This window comes from Phyllobates terribilis, unplaced genomic scaffold, assembly GCF_046119375.1.
Source record: "Phyllobates terribilis strain yellow unplaced genomic scaffold, ASM4611937v1 Scaffold_3__8_contigs__length_932513732, whole genome shotgun sequence".
Taxonomy (NCBI): domain Eukaryota; kingdom Metazoa; phylum Chordata; class Amphibia; order Anura; family Dendrobatidae; genus Phyllobates; species Phyllobates terribilis.
The window spans coordinates 683,618,152-683,642,748 of record NW_027362763.1 but is presented as its reverse complement, the minus strand read 5'-3'; the positions used below and the strand labels follow the sequence as shown (position 1 = coordinate 683,642,748).

The window sequence follows — 24,597 nt, the reverse complement described above, 5'->3', positions numbered from 1 at the left end:
AGGGGGCGCCCACTACCCTGGTACCCAACACAAAGGTGCCCCCTCCTCCATGACGCTTCTCATGCGCGTTCATCTTCTGAACAGATCATGAAATGCCCCCGAGTGGGCGCACATAGAATAGAATTAAAAATCCCAAACAAGTGCGAAAAAAACCACAAAACACAAAAGTGCAGGCGCAGCCAAATTATGTTTAACCCCTTTCATGTCCACCAATCGTAGTGGCAAAGAACGGGTTAAATCACAGCACTCTGAATTAGTGTCGGCCGCCACGAGGAGCGATGAGGAGGCGACACTTACCGAAAAGGATCCAGGTCATGTGAGCGACTTACTGCCCTGGCCCCTCCCCCTGATTGCAGGCCCCGCCCCATGATCACTTGCCCCTCCCCCTGATTGCCGGCTCCTCCCCCTGACCGCAGGCCCCTCCTTTATCTAGTATAATACACTCTGTAGTACACAGATTTTGAACGCCACAAGGAATAAGAGTTGTCAAATTTGAGCAGGTAGACCCCCCGGCCGGGGTACTGGTGGCTGCCGGCGTACACCTCTTCGTGACAATCCCGCCTGTAGACCGGCACAATCTCGTCCAGCTGAGGCTTGTTGGCATTCTTTTTGGCTTTCTCTTCGTTGTTGGGATTCTCTGTAAAGAACAGACACAAGTCAGGAGTGAGTCCAGGATATCAGAGTGGGACAAGTCATGGGCGCGGAGCTAAAACAGAAGCATAAAGGGGTCTTCCGGGAATAATCCGGAAACAAGCAGTCTTACAGAAATCCCGCAGAGAGAGTACAGGGCGACTCATGCTGATCTGATCCGTTTTTGGGGCAGTTTTTCCTCCATCTTCGCTGGGTAAAATTGCAAAAGTGCTTGTAAACACCAGCAACTTTACATTTCACTCTTTATTAAAAAGTATCTCTGTTGTCAAATATGGAGGTATTCTTAATTCTATAGTTTACAGCTGGTTGCCTAGGATACCGGCCACCTCTACAAACTATCAGTGGTGACTGGTTTCCTTGGCAAGGAGAGCACGCTCGCAAGCTTTTTACTTTAAAGTGTGAATGAGACTCCTACGGAAAGCGAGAGAGACCACAGTAACTCCCCAGAGAGCACATTGTTGGTTTTTGATCTCCTGCAGAGGTGAACATCCATGACCAGTTGGTGCTTCTCCAGAAGCCTCCGACCTCCTCGGAACAAGGGGGTGAGACGCTGCTTTTCAAGAGGCCCCGACCTCGTCCGGATGAGGGGGTGAGACGCTGCTTCTCGAAAGGCCCCCTACCTCGTCCAGATGAGGGGATGAGATGCTGCTTCTCAACAGGCCCCCAACCTGCTCAGGACGAGGGGGTGAGACGCTGCTTCAATAGGACCCCCGGACCTCTTCAGGACGAGGGGGTGAGACCCCCTAACTCCTCAGGACAAAAGGGTGAGATACTGCATCTAGAGAGGCCACAACCTCCTCAAGACGAAGGGGTAAGACACTGCTTCTCGAGAGGTCCCAACCTCCTTAAAACGAGGGGGTAAGACACTGCTTCTCGAGAGGCCCCAACCTCCTCAAAACGAGGGGGTAAGATGCTGCTTCTCGAGAGGCCCCCGACCTCTTCAGGAAGAGGGGGTGAGACGCTGTGAAGACCTGCTACAGTATTTATTGTACAGGAATGAAGTATGAAAATTGTACAAGTACCTTCGTCCTCCTCCTCGTCTTCGCTGGACTCGCTGACGTGCACGCTCACAGCCGTGTTTGGGGAGTCTGTCCATTCAAAGTAAACCCCAAAACCAATGTCAAAGTTATCTGTGGCAAACTCCCAGAAAAGATAGGAGCCCTCCTCGTGTGTGGGGACCCGGACTGTGACCACCTCTCCTCTTCCGACGGTGATGACTGAGTCCGCGTCCTGCCGGATCTTCTCTTTGAAGTCTTTAATTTGGGGTCTTGTCCACATGGATGGGGCAGCAATGACCGGCGTGGACTCTGTAGAGAGAAGGAAGTGGAAAAATAATGAGCAAACAAACCATTAGCCCATGTAGGAATTAGCGGACCCCAATGTCCAGGCATCGTATGACTGTCCACCCAACAGACCCCAACCCCACTGGGGTCAATAGGACGCACCTTTAGGCCCGTTCTCCAGCAGGTCTTCCAGCGGGTCGGCCTCCAGTTCTGTCTCAGCATTGTCTATGTGTGGGTGGGTTTGTCCATTGACCGATGGGGCTTCTCCGGAGCCGGTGATGCTTCCCATGTTCATCTTGGATGGAGAACTGACAGGGGAGCTGGTTCCTGCCGAAAGTGCCTCCTGCTGTTTCTGTAAGGCCGCCTATCAGAAGATGTGAGAGGGTAACACCACGTCATTTATGAGCATTCTTCATTTCTTGTATGCTGCGAAGCAAAACTGCAGTGTAAAGCATGAGGGGAAGAACAAAGAAGCTTAACTTCTAATGAGGCAGCGTTTCAGACAACCACAGGCTCCAACAGACGCTGCACACAAATCCCACTGTCTTCCACTTATAAACGCTGCATCTAATCAACCAGCTACTCAGCGCACCACCACCATCAAGAGCAAAACTCAGCCGCGCAATTTTTTTTATTTTTTTCTCACTAAAAACAATTAGTTAATTAGTTCAGGTTCCAGGGAGCATAAAGTGCAGGGTTTATTTTCTACATCAAAACCCGCAATAGCAATCTACTCTGATTATTGTATTTTTACAGCTGTTTTTACCCCATTTATTGTTGAAGATCTGAAGGTTTTATTAATTCTGTACAAGAAGCGAGGGCATTTTTTCGGCTCTACAGGAAAAAATAAACAAACCAAAAAACCACAAATTTCAGCAACGTCTTTAGATGCACAGCGGCCAGGAGTTTTCCGGGAAGCACAAGAAGTTTCCTCAAACTTTTAAACCAGTGTTTCCAAAACTCCAGTCCTCACGGCCCCCACAGGTCATGTTTCAGGATCTCCTTCGTATTACACAGGTGAGAGAATTCCTGATGCCTTGATAGTATTACACAGGTGATGGAAATACTAAGGAAATCCTGAAAACATGACCTATGGGGGCCGTGAGGACTGGAGTTTGGGAAACACCGTTTTAAACACAGGGGATTTTCTGCAAAAAAAACCCAAACCCAACAGCATTTATGCTACGTGGGAACATGGTCCGACAGGTAAATGCAGCTCAGAGCAGCGAGGCTCGGGGGTCTGTGCGCTGCGTCTACCTGTTGCTGAGCGAGCTGCACTTGGTACAGCTGCTGCATGTACTGCTGGTAGTGCTGTTCCTGCAGCTGCCGGATCAGGAGCTGCTGTTGCTCGAAGTTCCCCGGGTACTGCTGCGCTGCGTACTGCTGAAACTGCACCGCTGTCTGCGAGTTCAGGGCGGCCATGATCTGCTGCCTGCAAAAAAAAAAAATAGAATTAAGATTTGAAACACAAATGCACGGTCCTGCCCTAATGACTGCTGCACCCACCATTGCCTGTGGCCGGCAGAGCTTTAGTAATTTTCCATTAAAATGAATGTGACAGGGCTCCGTGGACCCCATTGTTGGTGACCCCAGCGCATGTACCCTCCAACCGGTCACCAGCATTGCATACAACAGACTGCTCCTTGCACTATGGCTCTTACTACGAGGGTCCTGAATGAGTGACCCACCCAAAAATATCCTTTAAGAAAGATGAGTGACTTCCGATGGGAGTACTTACTTCTGCTGTTCCATTCTACACCGTTCATCCTCCGCTCGCATCCTCTCTTCCTCCTCTCTCCGCAGCCTCTGCTCCTCTTCTTTCCTCCGCTTCTCCTCCTCTCGCAGCAGCCGCTGCCGCTCCTCCTCTTCCCGCCGTCTCCGCTCCTCCTCTTCTCTCCTGTAAAGTCAGCAGATGACACTTTACACTGAACTATGTCGGACATGATTTTTGCAGCAGCGTCAACCGTTCTCACTTCCTGGGACTTAAAGCAGAAGTCCGGTCCATGATCCCTCCGGTCTTACATACCGACTGCTCCGTAAATCCATAATCAGACTCCAGCTATACTGCAATTTGTACTGGAGTAGGAGATAACCTGAAAGATGCCTCATGTCCTGTCAGTCTCATACTGCTGTTTTGTCCCCCATGCTTTACACTTCAGGTTGGATTCTATGTATCGAACTTAGTCAAAGTTTAAGAACTCCTGCGGCTTTAGGTTAGTGATATGATAGGGATTTGATACCACTTAAGGCAGTAAGAAATTTTACAAAACTGACCCATAAAAAAACAAATATTTCACACCTGATGACTCCTTCGCTTCTCCCGTGCTCACACTCTGGCGGCCATCACTTTATTTCCTGCAGCGATGATGTTGTATAATCCATGTGACTGCTGCAGTCGATCACTGGTTTCTACGGTCTCAGGCTGTACATGCCAGTGATTGGCTGCAGCAATCTGATAGAGTGACGTGACGTCATCCCTGCAGGAAACAGAAAGCTCCTTTAAACTAACAGACAACCCCTTTAAGTGTGGAAAAACGTGTACCTTTTTCTCTCCTGTTCTTCTTTCTCTATTTTATGGGACGTGACGTATGTGGAGAAGAGGTGGCAGCATCTGTTCAGGAGGGTGACAAACTCCGTCATGGCTTCCTGCTTGCTCAGGTTGCCCAGGGCCGCCCATTCTTTCCTGTGAGAAAGACGACATTGTGTGAACGACGCTCAGAGGGAGCAAAGGCTTCTATGAAGAGGTTAGAAACGCGTCGTCGTTCAGTTTTATGCAAGAAACAGTCGACAGTTTTCAATTAAACTTTGCATTTCAATTCCTATTTTTTTTTTTGGACACATCAGATCGATGCATGCCCATGATGTAAAATCTGTTGCCGTTTTGCGTATACAGCTCCCATAAATGCTCATGGTAATGAGGTTCACCCTGCAGTCCCTGACTGCTACTTTAGTGGTGAAAAATATACAATGGCAGGATCAGACTACATACATAGTGTAGTCTGTAACCATGGAGACACACAGATCTGCATCAGTGCTGTGTATACAAAACGGTAAGAAAACGTTAGGCTATTTACAAAGTGGCTACTTTTCTATAGGAATGTGATACAGTGAAACAAACCACACGACGTTCGTTACCTCCTATCGTTGCCCAGGACATCGAAGAAGCCGACTTCGGGGCACGTGTCGGGGTTGTACGGTCCCAGGAGGACTTGTTTGTGCAGAGCCACCAGCCTCAGCTTCTCCTCGTAGGTTGGATGGAAAGCCTTCCCGTCCTTCTCTGTAAAAAAATACAGAAGGAAAATGGTTAGGAGACCCATCACATGTACCAAACTGCGTGTGCCGCCATATAATGCTCCACAAAAACTGTAATAAGACAGTGATAGGACCACTAAAGCCACCTGACCCCAGTGTGCAGTAATCAGACCCTGCAATACTGAGTAATATCTGTGCACAACACATAATACAATCCACTTTCCAGTAATTGGACCCAGAACGATAAAATTAAATTCTTACAGGGTGATTCCTTAAATACCTGGTAAAAGTCCCTGAGCTCCCTCGATTCTGCAGCTCTTTTCCGTTTTTCGCTGCGTCGCTCCATTGCAGAGATATCTTCACATTTGCGTCTTTTGGAGCGCTGCATGTGAAATCTCTGCTTGTAGTGCAACGGGCTGTTACTTCTCTGCTTCCACAGATCAGGAGACGATCTAGTAGTCGAGCATGCGATTATTGGCAGCGTCTTGGAGGGAGGGGTGAAAATGCGCACACTCCCAAATAAGACTGAAAAAAATGCAAAGTTGGACTGCAAAGCAGAGATTTCACATACTGCACTCTGAAAGCAACAAATGTGAGTATCTCTGCAATGGAGCGACGCAGTGCAAAACGGCAAAAAAGCAGCAGGGTTCAGGAGGGCTCAGGGGTTTTTACCAGATATATAACTACATTTTTTGAGGCCGAGTGACAAAACCAAAAATATTTTTATATGCATCTCCAAAAGTACAGCCTAGTTTCCCTGCAGCCACATTAAATGTTGTGATACTGTACTGTGTGCCAAATGATAAAGGCAGCTCAGCTAAACCTGACTGTATGAATACAGTAGCCACCAAAAGTTTTGCATTTTTTTTTTTAAATTGTGATTGCTTCTGTTTGGTTGTTGTGAGGCCATTTTTCTGGTGATTTTAGTTAACTGGAAGCAAATGATTGTCAGCTATCAGGACAAAAATTGTGTTGGACATTGTTTTATCCCTTTATGTGTTAGTTTTCAACATTTGCTGGGCCAAATGTTTTGCATATTTTGTTATGGGCAGTCGAATTTTGCCTAAATTTTTTTTTTTTTTGCGTTTTTAGGTTAAAAACATGGCAGAGACAAAGCCAAATTTATCACCAGATGTCAGGAAGCTTATTATTCTGGGAGTGAAGTCAGGGAAAAGCCATAAAGAGGCAGCTATGGAATTCACCTGTTCTCAGAGTCAAGTGTCAGGTATATTAAAGAAAGAAAAAGAAGGTTCTGGAACAGCCGACAAACCTAGAAGTGGACGACCAAGGAGAACTTCCTCCAGAGTTGATCACATTATAAAGAAAAAGTCAGTATCTGATGTCCACAAAATGAACAAAGAATATGGGGTCAAAGTGAGTCGCGGGGTCAAAGTGAGTCGCGAGGACTAAGCAGTAGGGCTGAATGCACGAGTTCCAGTCAAGAAGCCTTTCATCTCTGCAAAGAACCGGAAGGTCCGACTTGTGTTTGCCAGAGAACACGGCCAACGGAAAGAGACAGATTGGTCTAAGGTGTTGGGGTCGGATGAATCCAAGTTCAATCTGTTTGGTAGTGATGGCAGCACTGTATATACTGCAGAGTTGGAAAACGTAATGATGTAAGGTACCAAACGCCTACAGTGAAACATGGTGGTGGCAATCTCATGGTTTTGGGCTGCTTTTCTGCATCTGCCATTGGCCCTTGGCATAGAATTGATGGAAATATGAATGCTACCATGAACAAGGATACAGTTGTGCTCAAAAGTTTACATACCCCAGCAGAATTTTTCCTTTCTTGGCCTTGTATCAGAGAATATGAATGATAACAAAAACCCTTTTTCTCCACTCATGGTTATTGGTTGGGTGAAGCCATTTATTGTCAAACTACTGTGTTTTCTCTTTTTAAATCTTAATGACAACCAAAAACATCCAAATGACCCTGATCAAAAGTTCACATACCCTGGTGATTTTGGCCTGATAACATGCACAGAATTTGACACAAATGGGATTGAATCAGGGCCGGCGTCAGCAAATGGAACGAAGCAAGATCCCTCAAGATGTCTTGAATACCCGAGTGGCTTCAATGCGGTGCGGCAGGAACTAAAGCAAGAGGTTATGCTACAAAATACTAAGTTATGGCATCACAACAACCAGACAGAAGTCATCACATTTTTTTAAAAAAAGCAAAACTTTTGGACTCTATAGTATAATCTATATGTGCGCTGTATCGGCCATAGTATCAGAGATAATGCGGTATCTGACTATCTGTATGATCTGAATCTAAGTGAAGGAGGCAGGAAACATTTCCGCAAGAACGGTCCAGTCACGCTAAAATTCACAACGGAACGTTAATCATTGAAAATGGAATTTTCTGAACTTTCTAACACGATGTTTCAAATGCTTCACATTTCTAGATCTCTGCTTTCCGGCAGTGAATGAAGACTCGTACTGACCAAATACTTTTCACACTGGTACATTCTTACAGATCTTATCCTGGTACAATATATCAATACAGAAGGAAGAGGTTCAGTCTGATGGTTTAGAACAGATACAACTGTAGCAAACTCACAGCTACGAGAAGGACAAAGTCAGCATAAAAGTCAACCTGCAGAAAATAGAACTAGAGTTATTGCCTCCAATTTTTTGTGTCCTCTCCAAAATAAAAAAAGGCAATAAAAAGGATTTTTGTGTATTAGCTAGTTAGATCGACTCTATATAATAAAAATTGTACAAAATGTTTCACATTGATAAAGAATTTAGAGATCACAAAATGTAAAATACAGATTTTGAATTAAAAAAAAAATAAAAAATTGTTAAAACCATTTCTGACTAATTTGCTCTTTATTATGGCCTAAATCCGGAAAAAGAGCAGAGGAGCGATTATCTTTCAGTGTAAATACAACTTTAATTGGATCTCGGCAAAAAAACAAAAAGCTACAAACTATTATCACATCCGAATATTCCAACATTAATTCCTTCTGTCTCTGGGATGGACTAAACCTCCCCAACCAACCTCAGGAAATATATACAACCACATACATGGTGAACAAAAATACATCTTCTACTGCCACATTAAAAGGGTTTATCAGAATTTCATACAATTTGCCCAACAGAAGAAAATTCATATGTAAAAGAATACAACTACTATAATACAGCCCCCTATGTACAAGAATATAACTACTATAATACAGCCCCCTATGTACAAGAATATAACTACTATAATACAGCCCCCTATGTACAAGAATATAACTACTATAATACTGCCTCCTACGTACAAGAATATATCTACTATAATATTGCCTACTATGTACAAGAATATAACTGCTATAATACAGCCCCCTATGTACAAGAATATAACTGCTATAATACAGTCCCCTATGTACAAGAATATAACTACTATAATACTGCCCCCTATGTACAAGAATATAACTACTATAATACTGCCCCCTATGTACAAGAATATAACTACTATAATACTGCCCCCTATGTACAAGAATATAACTACTATAATACTGCCCCCTATGTACATTATAACTGCTATAATACAGCCCCCTATGTACAAGAATATAACTACTATAATACAGCCCCCTATGTACAAGAATATAACTACTATAATACTGCCCCCTATGTACAAGAATATAACTACTATAATACTGCTCCTATGTACAAGAATATAACTACTATAATACTGCCCCCTATGTACAAGAATATAACTACTATAATACTGCCCCCTATGTACAAGAATATAACTACTATAATACTGCTCCCTATGTACAAGAATATAACTACTATAATACTGCTCCTATGTACAAGAATATAACTACTATAATACTGCCCCCTATGTACAAGAATATAACTACTATAATACTGCCCCTATATACAAGATTATAACTGCTATAATACAGCTCCTATGTACAAGAATATAACTACTATAATACTGCCCCTATGTACAAGAATATAACTACTATAATACTGCCCCTATGTACAAGAATATAACTACTATAATACTGCCCCTATGTACAAGAATATAACTACTATAATACTGCCCCTATGTACAAGAATATAACTACTATAATACTGCTCCCTATGTACAAGAATATAACTACTATAATACTGCCCCCTATGTACAAGAATATAACTACTATAATACTGCTCCTATGTACAAGAATATAACTACTATAATATTGCCCCTATGTACAAGAATATAACTACTATAATACTGCCCCTATGTACAAGAATATAACTACTATAATACTGCTCCCATGTACAGGAATATAACTGCTATAATACTGCCCCTATGTACAAGAATATAACTACTATAATACTGCTCCCTATGTACAAGAATATAACTACTATAATGCTGCTCCCATGCACAAGAATATAACTACTATAATGCTGCTCCCATGCACAAGAATATAACTACTATAATACTGCTCCCTATGTACAAGAATATAACTACTATAATACTGCTCCCATGTACAAGAATATAACTACTATAACACTGCCCCCTATGTACAAGAATATAACTGCTATAATACTGCTCCCTATGTACAAAAATATAACTACTATAATACTGCTCCCTATGTACAAGAATATAACTACTGTACTATAATACTGCCCCCTATGTACAAGAATATAACTACTGTACTATAATACTGCCCCCTATGTACAGGAATATAACTACTATAATACTGCCCCTATGTACAGGAATATAACTACTATAATACTGCCCCCTATGTACAGGAATATAACTACTATAATACTGCCCCCTATGTACAGGAATATAACTACTATGGAATTCACTGAGTGAGGAGACGGTAATGTCGGATTCACTACACCAGTTCAAGCGGGGACTGGATGCATTTCTAGATACCAGGCAGATTTCAGCATATACTTAAAAATAAAATAAAATAGTAGGTTGATACAGGGATTTATTCTGACTGCTGGTTTCAGAGTCGGGAGGGAATTTTTCCTCAGGTGAAGATTGGCTAAATCATTTGAGGTTTTTGCCCTCCTCTGGATCAACTTTAGCAATTACAGAACTAACAGGTCGAACTTGATGGACGCAAGTCTTTATTCGGCTTTACAAACTATGTTACTATAATACTGCCCCTATGTACAGGAATATAACTACTATAATACTGCCCCTATGTACAAGAATATAACTATTATAATACTGCTCCCTATGTACAAGAATATAACTATTATAATACTGCTCCCTATGTACAAGAATATAACTACTATAATACTGTCCCCTATGTACAAGAATATAACTACTATAATACTGCCCCTATGTACAAGAATATAACTACTATAATACTGCCCCCTATGTACAAGAATATAACTACTATAATACTGCCCCTATGTACAAGAATATAACTACTATAATACTGCTCCTATGTACAAGAATATAACTACTATAATACTGCCCCTATGTACAAGAATATAACTACTATAATACTGCCCCTATGTACAGGAATATAACTATACGTCCATAACGTTTGGCCATAAATCGCATAGGGAGGTGAACCAGATCACATGCAGGATGCAGAAGAACCTACAGATTTAAGGCACAGAAGTTGGGGAACGCTGTAAGCAGCAGGAGGTCACAGGCAGATGCCAGGACATTGCAGGAGGTAGAGTTGCCCGTTGGCAATATCCCTATATCATCTTCAGGGAGAACACGCAGGACTCTGCAGATTCGCAGTTGTCGCCTCCTGCATATCTGTTATGCAGCCGCCCAGAGACAAGGTAACAGGTGCAGAATTACATTGATGTCCTGATATTAGGTACAAGGAGCAGAGCTGAGAATTTACATTGGAAACCAGTTTCTTTATATACCGTCCATAAAGAACAAGACATCCAGGAATGATGTTACTGTATTCTGTAGTGGAATCGCCCTTTAAGCAGTTGCTGACTTCTCGGTGTTGACACCAGTGGGACACTGAGCTGCAGACACTTGTGTCATCCTACACCGGCTGCCAGGGATGACCGCCGTCCCCGCAGCACATTACTGCTCATGTCTCCCAGTGAACTCCCTTGTAGCCTTCCTCCGAGCCACGCTGAAAAATAAATGAGTCACCCTCCTCTGCCTGCGAGAGACGACATCTTGTAACCTCAGTATGGCGGTAGAATCGCAGGATAATTGATCAGCATTAAAACTTACTAGAAATGATGAAGAACCAGGTCAGGGATAAAGAATGATATAATAATATTTAAAAGTATAAAAAAAAGTATTCATGATTCTATGTATCTAAAGAGAATAAAATCTAATCAACCTCCATTAACGCCACTGTATATGACAATCCAGCATTCCCAGCAGGCAATTTTCTTAAATAAACGTAGAGACTCACGCCCCATTCTATATGATTATATAAACCAACTTGGGATAAGAATGTTACAAGATATTTATCTTGGCGAGGAACCCCCTGTAGGTTCATGGATCTTCTACGAGAAGCTATAAAGTTATATTTACTCAATATCTTTAGACCACTTACCCCATTTGAAACACTATGCCCATCAAAGAGCCCTCCGGGTCACACCGTTTCCTTGCTGTATAGGGTATATCAAGAAGGTCGAACGGACTATAAAATTTTTCCCCTGTTCTTCTCAAAGTAGGAGAGCGATCTTGGAAGACCTTTATCACTTGAGGACCGTTCCAGAATCCTCTTGTTCACATTTAGGTCGTCGCTAAATTCAGTATCACAGGAAAGAAGTTATAAGGTTCTATCAAGGTGGTACAGATGCCCTTCAACCATTCACTCCATATATCCCACAACCCCTGACACCTGCTGGAGGGGTCTGCAAGATAGAGGTCCGTACACACACATCTGGTGGACATGTCCACCGGTCAAGAAGCTATGGTTGGCAATATTCGAACTATACAACAAAATTATCTATACACAAGATTAAACCCTCAATGGAATTGGCCTTATTATCGCTAAATGACACATCAATATCTAGATTCATAAAGGGTCTGCTCAGATATTTCCTCACAGCGGCTAGGAATCTGATCCCACGATACTGGAAACAAGAAAAAACACCACCACGCTCCGAATTTATATCTGAACTTAATATGCAGAATGGAGTTACTGATAGGTCAAACTGCTGGAAACCCAGCCAAGATCTATAGCACATGGGCTCCGTAGATCGCCTTTAGGGAAACCACAGATTTGGACAACTGGTTAACTGAACTCTAATTCTCGTATTAAAAAAAATAGTATTCTGAGCCTCCGTGCGATGGATTAAAATTCATAAATTGGTCACAACACCTAATTGAATAGTCGGTCACATACATAGAAGTTACAGGTTCCGGGCTTGTCCGGAGGAGAGATCTCCCACCCCCCCCCCTTTCCTTACCCTCCCCTTCTTATTCATTTCTTTCATAACATTCTTCTTATAACCCTTCTCTTCCTACCTAATCCTTTCTTCTCTATGTTATTATATTCCTATTTTGCATTATTGTTCATTTATTTACAATACTGATTATACTGATTTACAACTTTGTATCTTTGTTATTTATCAGAGGTAATTCAGCATTTAACAAGTTTATGTAATTGTAAATTTCTGAATTGCCACAGTTCTTTAAAAATTATTATAATTCTCTGAATGTTAAACAAGACTCCAATAAAGTTCTGATTCACGAAAATCTAATCAACCACTCAAAAATAAAACGGAAACAATCCACAGTAGACCCCACTTATCCCATGTCACAGGTGGACACCCTCATCAACGGCCCCCCGCAACCCACCTCAGCCACAGGTGGACGGGCCCCCCGCAACCCCCCTCGGCCACAGGTGGACGGGCCCCCCGCAACCCCCCTCGGCCACAGGTGGATGGGCCCCCACAAAATCGCCCATAGTCACGGCAGTTTTATGCATTTGGCAACCAGGGGCAGCACGGTGGCTCAGTGGTTAGCACTGTTGCTTTGTAGTGCTGGGGTCCTGTATTCAAACCCACCAAGAACAACCTCTCCGAGGAGTTTGTATGTTCTCCCCGGGTTTGGATTTCCCCCGGGTTCTGCGATTTCCTCCCACACTCCATAGAATCACAGGGAGCTTAGACGGTGATCCCCTATGGGGACAGTGATGATGATGTGTGTAATGTGCTGTGGAATATGAGTAAAATAAATAAAACCAGTGGAAATCTCAGCCACTGAATGCAGGGAGGACAGAGAGACATCTGGAGAATGAGAGTTGTAGTAAGTCCTCCGCGTGCTTTCCAGCACAATGACTAAGGCTGTATTTCTAGAAGGATAGCGAATAATTGAAATTAGAGGACAACCTTCCCCCGGGACAAGTCTGTGGGGCAGCGGCCCTCGTCCAACTGACTGCAATCACTTGTACTGGGGAGGACATCGCTGCTCGCTGGCGTCAGCTACCCTGAATCTAGGGTAATGAGATGGAAAAGAAATGCGGCCACACAAGGATCCCGGATCCGTCCAATTATCACATGAGGGAGGGGAAGCTACAGGAGAGAGTACCATTGCTCAGGAGGCAGAAAGGACACAACTCGGCAGAGTCCGCAGACAGTCAACGATTCATCCGTGGGTAGGAAAGTCAGGTGGGAACCAATATGGTCTCCATTACACGACCGGCTGTAGAAGACGCACACGTATACCCTGGACCCCACACAGAAAGAACGCGTTCTCCCCTATCTGGATAATCCCTCCTGCTCCAGCAAACCTGGTGCCTACATTGCTGGAATAATGTCAGAAATTAGAGGATAAGATAAAAGCTCATCATGGGAACACAGCCTTATACTCCAGAGCTGCACTCACTATTCAGATGGTGCAGTCACTGTGTACATACATTACATTACTGATCCTGAGTTACCTCCTGTATTATACTCCAGAGCTGCACTCACTATTCTGCTGGTGCAGTCACTTTGTACATACATTACTGATCCTGAGTTACCTCCTGTATTATACTCCAGAGCTGCACTCACTATTCAGATGGTGCAGTCACTGTGTACATACATTACTGACCCTGAGTTACATCCTGTATTATACTCCAGAGCTGCACTCACTATTCAGATGGTGCAGTCACTGTGTACATACATTACTTATCTCCTTGATATGCTGGACGGTTCTTCTACTCCTGAGTCCACAAAAGTCCCATAAAGAATTTCACATTAGGATTCATCCGACCACAGAACAGTTTTCCATTTTGCCTCACACCACTATAAGGCTATGTGCCCACGAAGCAGAAATGCTCCGAATTTTTCCTGAGCGTTTCTGCATCTCCCTGGCAGAAAAAACGCATGCAGATTGTACATGAGTTTTTTCTGCCAGGTAGAAGCGTTTTGATCATGCGATTTTGCATGCGGGTTGTCAAGAGATTTTAGCATCACTTGGAAAGTGCTTGACAACTTGGTCACACTATATAAATCCATGCAACCGAGATGGATTTATATTGTGTGACCAAGTTACGATGCTGCAAATGCAGCAACAATAGTAAGAAAACGAATAAAAATGTTAAAAAAATAAAATAAAATATTATACTCACCGTCCGAAGGCCCCCAGTCTCCTTCTCCGGTGTGTAAAATGTCTTTGGCAGCTTGAGGTGCTTTAAAAAGGACCTTCCATGATGTCATTTAGTCATGTGACAGGTCACGCGACCGCCAACGTCAGGTTCTTTGACATCACCTCGAGCAGCCGAAGAGCCAGCAGCGCCACCGGGAGCAGACAGGGGGCCAACAGAAGTTAAGTATATGTTTCTTTTATTTATTCTTCTTTAACTACAGGTACTATGGTACCCGGGTCTGGAGGAGAGTCTCCTCTGGAGGTACCATCCGTGCATGGAATCGCATAACATCCGCATGCACACTTGTATGCATGCGGATGTTATGCGGCTCAATGATAGTCTATGGCGGCTAAAACGCAGCGATTCCGCAAAATTAATGGATGTGCTGCGGATTTTTCCGCAATGATAATCCACAGTGGAAATTTCCGCAGCATGTGCACAGCAGATGCGGATTATCATTGGGGACCATTGCAGACCTATTAACAAGCATTTTTTAAGCGCTTCAGCGGCGGAAATTAAGATGCAGAAACGCTTAAAAAACACATAGTGGGCACACAGCCTAAATGAGCTTTGGCCCCGAGATGAAGGCAGCGTTTCTGGATTGTGCCGATACACAGCTCCCTTGCACCTGTGTTCACAGACGATTTCTGGACGTTTTCCTGAGCCCATTTAGTGATTTGCTTGTTATTAATGCACTGTCGCCTGATGCTCTGGATATCATGAGCATCCAGTACTGACCGTCGGCCTTGTCTCGTGTACACAAATTTCTCCACAATCTCTGAATATCTTGATGATATTATGTTCTGTAGATGGTGGATAGTCAAAGTATTTTGAATTTTCCGTTCAGGAACATTTTTCTGAGCTTGCTCCACAATTGTTAGCTGCAGTTGTTCATAGATCGGTGACCTCTGACCATCTTTGATTCTGGGAGACTCTGCCTTTCTCACAAGCTCTTTTCATACACAATCATGTGACTTAGTGGAAAATTGACCCTCCGGCTGTTTTTCATTAGTAACACTTACTTTTCCAGTCTTTTGTGAACCCCATGACAACTTTTTTGAGATTTGTCACTGCCATCAATTTCTAAAATCAGTTAATTTTTGCAAATGAAAATGGAAAAATGCCCAATACTCAAAGTTCAATGTTCTACTGTGAATAAAATATGGAAATAAAAGATTTCCAAATCTTTACGTTCTTGTTTTCTTTTCAATTATACAGAGTCCCAACGTTTTTGCAACTGGGTTTGTATTTAGAGGATTTGTCGTCCCTCAAACTCTACACAGCGAGGTTTGTGTGTCCTGATGCTGGTGGGTTATCGCATGTAGGATCTGACTGATCACGAGAACAAAGTATCACCAGTGCTCACAGTCGTCTAAAGGGAGGCCGGGAACAGCAGCAGAGTGTGTGTTCTGGCAGTACCCGATACTGCAGCTCAGCTCCTATAGAAGTGAATGTGCTCTGAGACGCAGTACCTGAGAACGGTCACGAGAAGGAGTACAGAGCAGTGATGGTTTGAGTTTCACATCAGTCACCTGCGGCGGCAGCTGATCAGTGTAGCAGTAATTGTGCAAACCTGCAGATTCATCTTACCAGCACAATCAGTGCTGTGGACTGAGGAGGAAGAAACCCAACCCCGCATGCTTATCACTGGCCCAACATAGCAGAGCTGAGCACTGCGGACAATGGGTGGAAAGCATACGACACTACAACTCCTACCATACATTGTCTGAGTCTGCAACCACTCCAAAACTACAGTTTATGGTTCCTGAAGAGTTAGTGCGGTCATAACGAGTGGGTTATAAACAAGTTGGTCCTAGAGAAACAGAACTGAATCATCCGCAGTCCCTAAAGAGGAGAAGGCGACCCCGGCGCCGACCTCAATGGAAGAAGGTGGCACCCCAATCCCGAGGAGGCGACCCTGTTCGCAGTCCTCAGGTTGGAACAGGCAGTGCCATTGACAAGGACGGGACGGCCATGGCACCGTCCGCAGGGGGAGGGCGACGAGACCCCCCGCAACGTCCGCAGTCCCCGGGGATGACGACGAGACCCCCCCGCAACGTCCGCAGTCCCCGGGGAGGGCGACGAGACCCCCCGCAACGTCCGCAGTCCCCGGGGAGGACGACGAGACCCCCCACACCGTCCGCCGTCCCTGGGGAGGACGACGAGACCCCCCGCACTGTCCGCAGTCCCTGGGGAGGAGGGTGAGGAGACCCCCGCACTGTCCGCAGTCCCCGGGGTCAGACCTGCAGGGCTCTCTGTCCTGGGGGGCTCCTCCGCTATGGCAGCTCCCCCCCTGGTCACACTGTGCTCCGCGGTCACCAGAGACATCAGCGTCATTCACCTTTGAAGAACTTGAGGGCCAGCCCGTACAGCTCCTCCAGGCTGAAGCCCCAGCGCTGCTCCATGCTCAGGGCCTCCGTGTCATCCGGTGGCTGCAGCTCCCGGCTCTGCTCCTCCGCCTCCTCCCCGCCCGCAGCCTCCTCAGGATCCGGACTCAGAGTCAGGCCATCAATAGAGACTTCCAGCCGCTCTGCGCTGCTCACAACCGCCATCCTACCCCAGCTCACAGCGCCGGCCACGTCCCGACTTCCGGCTCCACTCACCCAGTGACGCGGGGACGTGCACGTCACCTCCGCCGAGCAATGCGCATGCGCCAAAAACATCGATGTGACCGCGCAGTCCTGTCACTTGAGAACGAAGTGAGAGCTCCCTCTACAGGTCGCAAGGAGAATTACACCAACCTTAGAATAATCAGAAATAGATTTTTTTTAAAGAAGTTGTGCATTACTTTAGGTTACTGCCCCAATACATGCCCCCGGCGCCCCTAAACCTTTTTGTAAATACCTTCCCTTGCAGATAATGCGTGTGAGTGGCGCTATCGGTGGCCGTTCACAGGCATTACGTGACCCAGCGCTGACGTCACGACAAGTGCTGGCAGCACCCGGGGGTCTCTGTCTTCCACGTTCCAGGTTGATGCCAGGCTGTGGGTGAGGTTACCCCCCTCCCGCGTCACTCCCAGTATCCACCGCGCGCTCTCCCAATGGTGGATGCCGGGTGTGACGCGGGGGGGGGGGGGGGGGGACGACCTCACCCACAGCCTGGCATCAACCTGGAACGTGGAAGACAGAGACCCCCTGCCAGCACTTGTCGTGACGTCAGCGGATGTCAGAGCCGGCTGCAGCCGGGGGTCACGTGATGCCTGTGAGCGGCCAGTGATAGCGCCGCTCACAGGCATTATCTGCAACGTAAGGTAATTACAAAAAGTCTTAGGGGCCCCGGGGGATACCTTGGGGGGGTAATATAAAGTACTGGACAACCCCTTTAATGATTGTGCAAATAGTCTTACATGTATGTCATAGTGTCTGAATTACACCAATGTCACAGGAAAACGGAAGGTGAGTATTTCAGGAGTGCAGCTCTGGAGTATAATCCAGGATGTAACTCAGGATCAGTACAGGATCAGTAATGTAATGTATGTACACAGTGACTGCACCAGCAGAATAGTGAGTGCAGCTCTGGAGTATAATACAGGATGTAACTCAGGATCAGTAATATAATGTATGTACACAGTGACAGCACCAGCAGAATAGTGAGTGCAGCTCTGGAGTATAATACAGGATGTAACTCAGGATCAGTAATGTAATGTATGTACACAGTGACTGCACCAGCAGAATAGTGAGTGCAGCTCTGGAGTATAATACAGGATGTAACTCAGGATCAGTAATGTAATGTATGTACACAGTGACTGCACCAGCAGAATAGTGAGCGCAGCTCTGGAGTATAATACTGGATGTAACTCAGGATAAGTACAGGATCAGTAATGTAATGTATGTACACAGTGACTGCACAAGCAGAATAGTGAGTGCAGCTCTGGTGTATAATACAGGATGTAACTCAGGATCAGTAATGTATGTACACAGTGACTGCACCAGCAGAATAGTGAGTGCAGCTCTGGAGTATAATCCAGGATGTAATTTAGGATCGGTACAGGATCAGTAATGTAATGTATGTACACAGTGACTGCACCAGCAGAATAGTGAGTGCAGCTCTAGGGTATAATACAGGATGTAACTCAGGATCAGTAATGTAATGTATGTACACAGTGACTGCACCAGCAGAATAGTGAGTGCAGCTCTGGAGTATAATCCAGGATGTAATTTAGGATCAGTACAGGATCAGTAATGTAATGTATGTACACAGTGACTGCACCAGCAGAATAGTGAGTGCAGCTCTGGAGTATAATCCAGGATGTAATTTAGGATCAGTACAGGATCAGTAATGTAATGTATGTACACAGTGACTGCACCAGCAGAATAGTGAGTGCAGCTCTGGGGTATAATACAGGATGTAACTCAGGATCAGTAATGTAATGTATGTACACAGTGACTGCACCAGCAGAATAGTGAGTGCAGCTCTGGAATATAATACAGGATGTAACTCAGGATCAGTACACGATCAGTAATGTATGTACACAGTGACTGCACCAGCAGAATAGTGAGTGTAGCTCTGGAGTATAATACAGGATGTAACTGAGGATCAGTAATGTAATGTACAGTTATATGAAAAAGTTTGGGCACCCCTATTAATCTTAAGCTTAATGTTTTATAAAAATTGGTGTTTTGCAACAGCTATTTCAGTTTGATATATGTAATAACTGTTGGACACAGTAATGTTTCTGCCTTGAAATGAGGTTTATTGTACTAACAGAAAATGTGCAATCTGCATTCAAACAAAATTTGACAGGTGCATATGTAGCACCCTGAGGACTCGGCTGCTACAGGGGTATTGCACCTCGACCCAGAGGTGTGGTATTCCACTCCCGGGTAAGGATGGAGTGTGGGACTGAGCTCAGTAGGCTGCATGCACTACATACATCCCATTTCCGGGGGACGGAACTACGGTACTCCCACCAAGTAGATGTGCAGGTACGACAGCGTCTGTCCCTGGCTGGAGTGGGAGGGGGGGAGGAACATCCCAGTAGTGTAGGGGCAGATAGGGGAGGGGCTCTGGGCATAGAAGTAGGAGCCCATTGGGTGCTAGTCACCTGGGCTCACACATAGAGGGAGTATATAAGGTGGGAACCATCTTAGGAACAGGGTCAGAGAGTCCAGGAGAGTTCAGAGAGGAGCTCAGCCAGAGAGGGCTGACAGGGAGCTGTGGCTCCGGCTGGGCCCAGCTCCAGGGCCAGGCCTGAAGCAGAGAGAAGGAGGAAGAAAGGCCCGGAGACATAAGACCAAGAGGGAACCCTGAGATCCCAGAATTAAGCCAGAAGGGTGAAGGGTTGGCAGAAGAGGGCACCGGATCCCAAGCTGGCGGAGGCAAAAGTAACCCTTAACCAGGAACCGGAGGTCGTGGTCAAACTTTGCCACGACCCTCACCACATCCACCAGGAAGGTACACCAAGAGTAGGGTCAGGAAAGCCAGAGAAGGTTTTACCATAGAAGGCCCAAGGGAACCGGACAAAGGTGGATCCCTGGTGGGGACGGCCAGCAGAGAGAGAAAGAGAAGGGAGCTCAGGACCACGCTCCAGAACTGCCTGGGGGTTAGCCGAGTCCCACACCTGGTGAATGCAGCACGGCTCGGGTGGTCACTCAAGGCCAGAGTGACTGAAGGAACACCTGTGAGTAAAAACCCTGAAACTGCATCTCACGTCTCTAACTCTCCTTTCTGCACTATCACTACCTCCATCATCCGCACCAGCTGCCCTGAGGCCATACCCCTCCCGTTGGGGGTTATACCACCATCGCTGCACACATACTACCGGCCTCAGCGGACTGTTCTGCAGCGGCGGCCTTGTGACCGCAAATCAACGGGTGGCGTAGTCGACACTGAAACAACATCTACCAAGACTGTCAACCACTTAGTTTGACACCCTGGGCACGGACCGGGTCACCGCCACGAGGACTACTACCCCTGTCAGATCCGGCTCCGGGTATTCCCTGAACATGGCCCAGGGGGTGCGTCACATAAGTATGGGCACCTCACCAGAAAAGTGACATTAATATTTAGTAGATCCTCCTTTTGCAAAAATAACAGCCTCTAGTCGCTTCCTGTAGCTTTTAGGCTATGTTCCCACGTTGCGGACCTGAAGCATATTTTTTACGCTTCTCCCTGGCGGGAAAATCGCATGCGGATATTACATGCGGTTTTCCCGCCAGGTAGAAGCGTTTGTGAGGCGTCTTTGCATGCATTTCCGCATGCGGGTTATCAAGCACTTCTCCAAGCATCACTTGGAAAAGTGCTTGACAACTTGTTCAGAATGGTAAAAAATAAAAAAATAAACTTTATACTCACCTTCTGATGCATTCTCTGCCCCGTCCGGAGGCTTGAGCGGCTCACGCTGTTGTGTGCAGGACCTGCGGTGACGTCATTGAGTCATGTGGTGGGTCACATGACTCAATGACGTGGCAGGTCCTTCAGACAACAGCGCGACGGAGGGAAAACATCAGAAGATAAGTATAAACTTTATTTTATTCTTTTTTTTACAGGTTCTTTGGTACCCAGGTCTGGATGAGAGTCTCCTCTCATCCAGACTTGGGTACCATCCGCACATTGATTCCGCTGCGCTTCCGCAAAATTAATGAACATGCTGCGGATTTTTGACCGCAGCATATACGCTGCGGAAAAATCCGCAGCATGGGCATTGACATTGCGGAATGCCATTGGGGACCATGGGGTGCGGATATACATGCGTTTTTCAAGCGTTTACGCTGCGGAAATTCCGCAGCATATACGCTTGGAAAACGCTACGTGGGCACACAGCCTAAATGAGTTCCTGGATCCTGGATGAAGGTATTTTTGACCATTCCTCTTTACAAAACAATTCCAGTTCAGTAAAGTTTGATGGTCGCCGAGCATGGACAGCCCTCTTCAAATGATCCCACAGATGTTCAATGATATTCAGGTCTGGGGACTGGGATGGCCATTCCAGAACATTGTAATTGTTCCTTTGCATGAATGCTTGAGTAGATTTGGAGCGGTGTTTTGGATCATTGTCTTGCTGAAAGATCCATCCCCTGCGTAACTTCAACTTTATCACTGATTCTTGAACATTATTGTCAAGAATCTGCTGATACTGAGTGGAATCCATGCGTCCCTCAACTTTAACAAGATTCCCGATGCCGGCATTGGCCACACAGCCCCAAAGCATGATGGAACCTCCACCAAGTTCTACTGTGGGTAGCAAGTGTTTTTCTTGGAATGCTGTGTTTTTTTGCCGCCATGCATAACGCCTTTTTGCATGACCAAACAACTCAATCTTGGTTTCATCAGTCCACAGGACCTTCTTCCAAAAAGAAATTGGCTTCTCCAAATGTGCTTTTGCATACCTCAGCCGACTCTGTTTGTGGCATGCTTGCAGAAACGGCTTCTTTCGCATCACTCTCCCATACAGCTTCTCCTTGTGCAAAGTGCGTTGTATAGTTGACCGATGCACAGTGACACCATCTGCAGCAAGTTGATGCTGCAGCTCTCTGGAGGTGGTCTGAGGATTGTCCTTGACTGATCTCACCATTCTTCTTCTCTGCTTTTCTGATGTTTTTCTTGGCCTGCCACTTCTGGCCTTAACAAGAACTGTCCCTATGTTCTTCCATTTCCTTACTATGTTCCTCACAGTGGAAACTGACAGGTTAAATCTCTGAGACAGCTTTTTGAATCCTTCCCCTTAACAACTATGTTGAATAATATTTGTTTTCAGATCATTTGAGAGTTGTTTTGAGGAGCCCATGATGCCACTCTTCAGAGGAGATTCAAACAGGAGAACAACTTGCAAGTGGCCACTTTAAGTAGCTTTTCTCATGATTGCATACACCTGGCTATGAAGTTCAAAGCTCAATGAGGTTACAAAACCAAAAAAAGTGCTTTAGTAAGTCAGTAAAAAGTAGGTAGGAGTATTTAAAACAAGAAAATGATAAGGGTGCCCATACTTATGCACCTATCAAATTTTGTTTGAATGCAGATTGCACATTTTCTGTTAGTACAATAAACCTCATTTCAAGGCAGAAACATTACTGTGTCCAACAGTTATTACATATATCAAACTGAAATAGCTGTTGCAAAAACACCAATTTTTATAAAACATTAAGCTTAAGATTAATAGGGGTGCCCAAACTTTTTCATATAACTGTATGTACACAGTGACTGCACCAGCAGAATAGTGAGTGCAGCTCTGGAGTATAATACAGGATGTAACTCAGGATCAGTAATGTACTGTATATACACAGTGCTGCACCAGCAGAATAGTGAGTGCAGCTCTGGAGTATAATACAGGATGTAACTCATGATCAGTACAGGATCAGTAATGTAATGTATGTACACAGTAACTGCACCAGCAGAATAGTGAGTGCAGCTCTGGAGTATAATACAGGATGTAACTCAGGATCAGTACAGGATCAGTAATGTAATGTATGTACACAGTGACTGCACCAGCAGAATAGTGAGTGCAGCTCTGGGGTATAATACAGGATGTAACTCAGGATCAGTAATGTAATGTATGTACACAGTGACTGCACCAGTAGAATAGTGAGTGCAGCTCTGGAGTATAATACAGGATGTAACTCAGGATCAGTACAGGATCAGTAATGTAATGTATGTACACAGTGACTTCACCAGCAGAATAGTGAGTGCAGCTGTGGAGTATAATACAGGATGTAACTCAGGATCAGTACAGGATCAGTAATGTAATGTATGTACACAATGGCTGCATCGGCAGAATAGTGAGCGCAGCTCTGGAGTATAATACAGGAGGTAACTCAGGATCAGTACAGGATCAGTAATGTAATGTATGTACACAGTGACTGCACCAGCAGAATAGTGAGTGCAGCTCTGGGGTATAATACAGGATGCCACTCAGGATCAGTGCAGGATCAGTAATGTAATGTATGTACACAGTGACTCCACCAGGAGAATAGTGAGTGCAGCTCTGGAGTATAATACAGGATGTAACTCAGGATCAGTAATGTAATGTATGTACACAGTGACTGCACCAGCGGAATAGTGAGTGCAGCTCTGGAGTATAATACAGGATGTAACTCAGGATCAGTACAGGATCAGTAATGTAATGTATGTACACAGTGACTGCACCAGCAGAATTGTGAGTGCAGCTCTGGAGTATAATACAGGATGTAACTCAGGATCAGTACAGGATCAGTAATGTAATGTATGTACACAGTGATTTCACCAGTAGAATAGTGAGTGCAGCTCTGGAGCATAATACAGGATGTAACTCAGGATCAGTAATGTAATGTATGTACACAGTGATTTCACCAGCAGAATAGTGAGTGCAGCTCTGGAGCATAATACAGGATGTAACTCAGGATCAGTAATGTAATGTATGTACACAGTGATTTCACCAGCAGAATAGTGAGTGCAGCTCTGGAGCCTAACACAGGATGTAACTCAGGATCAGTGATGCCTGACGGTCTCAGTCCACGTGTCCTCAGAGTGTGTGCAAATGAGTTGTGTACTGTCTTCCAGCATCTCTTTAACCAGAGCTTACAATCAAAGAGAGTACCAGTGCTATGGAAGACTTCCTGCCTGGTGCCGGTTCCCAAGACTACCTTCCCGGCTTCCCCGGGGGACTATAGACCGGTGGCCTTAAAATCGCATGCGATGAAGTCCTTGGAGAGAATAGTACTTGCTCACTTGTGTCCGAGGGTCATGGCGCATACTGATGCTCTTCAGTTTGCGTACCGGCAGGGACTGGGGGTGGACGATGCTGTAGCGTATCTGCTACAAACAGTACATTCCTTTTTGGACAATGATGGAACCACAGTGCGTGCTTTGTTCTTTGATTTCTCTAGTGCGTTCAACACATTACAGCCACTCTTACTGCGTGGAAAGTTGATTAAAATGGCGGTGGATGAGGGACTTGTGAATTGGATAATTGACTA

General features: G+C 45.1%; 1 protein-coding gene across 1 annotated transcript; it reads right to left on the bottom strand.

Moving 5' to 3' along the window:
• Window positions 1-389: 389 nt before the first annotated feature.
• Window positions 390-17,359, bottom strand: ACBD3 (acyl-CoA binding domain containing 3). Its single transcript, XM_073671841.1, has 8 exons — window positions 17,049-17,359; window positions 5,070-5,211; window positions 4,477-4,617; window positions 3,673-3,831; window positions 3,192-3,366; window positions 2,097-2,298; window positions 1,674-1,958; window positions 390-637 (listed from the first exon to the last, which is right to left on the bottom strand). Exons 1-8 carry the CDS (start codon window positions 17,257-17,259, stop codon window positions 426-428), a joined length of 1,527 nt encoding a protein of 508 aa, XP_073527942.1. The 5' UTR covers window positions 17,260-17,359; the 3' UTR covers window positions 390-425.
• Window positions 17,360-24,597: the final 7,238 nt, after the last annotated feature.

Excerpts from the sequence above, each read along its gene's own strand:
- ACBD3 (XM_073671841.1), bottom strand. The coding sequence starts at position 17,259 with ATGGCGGTTGTGAGCAGCGCAGAGCGGCTGGAAGTCTCTATTGATGGC. Across the intron at positions 4,618-5,069 it reads GTCCTGGGCAACGATAGGAG|GAAAGAATGGGCGGCCCTGG; the intron begins GTAACGAACGTC and ends TCTTTCTCACAG. Across the intron at positions 3,832-4,476 it reads GAAGAACAGGAGAGAAAAAG|GAGAGAAGAGGAGGAGCGGA; the intron begins GTACACGTTTTT and ends CTGACTTTACAG.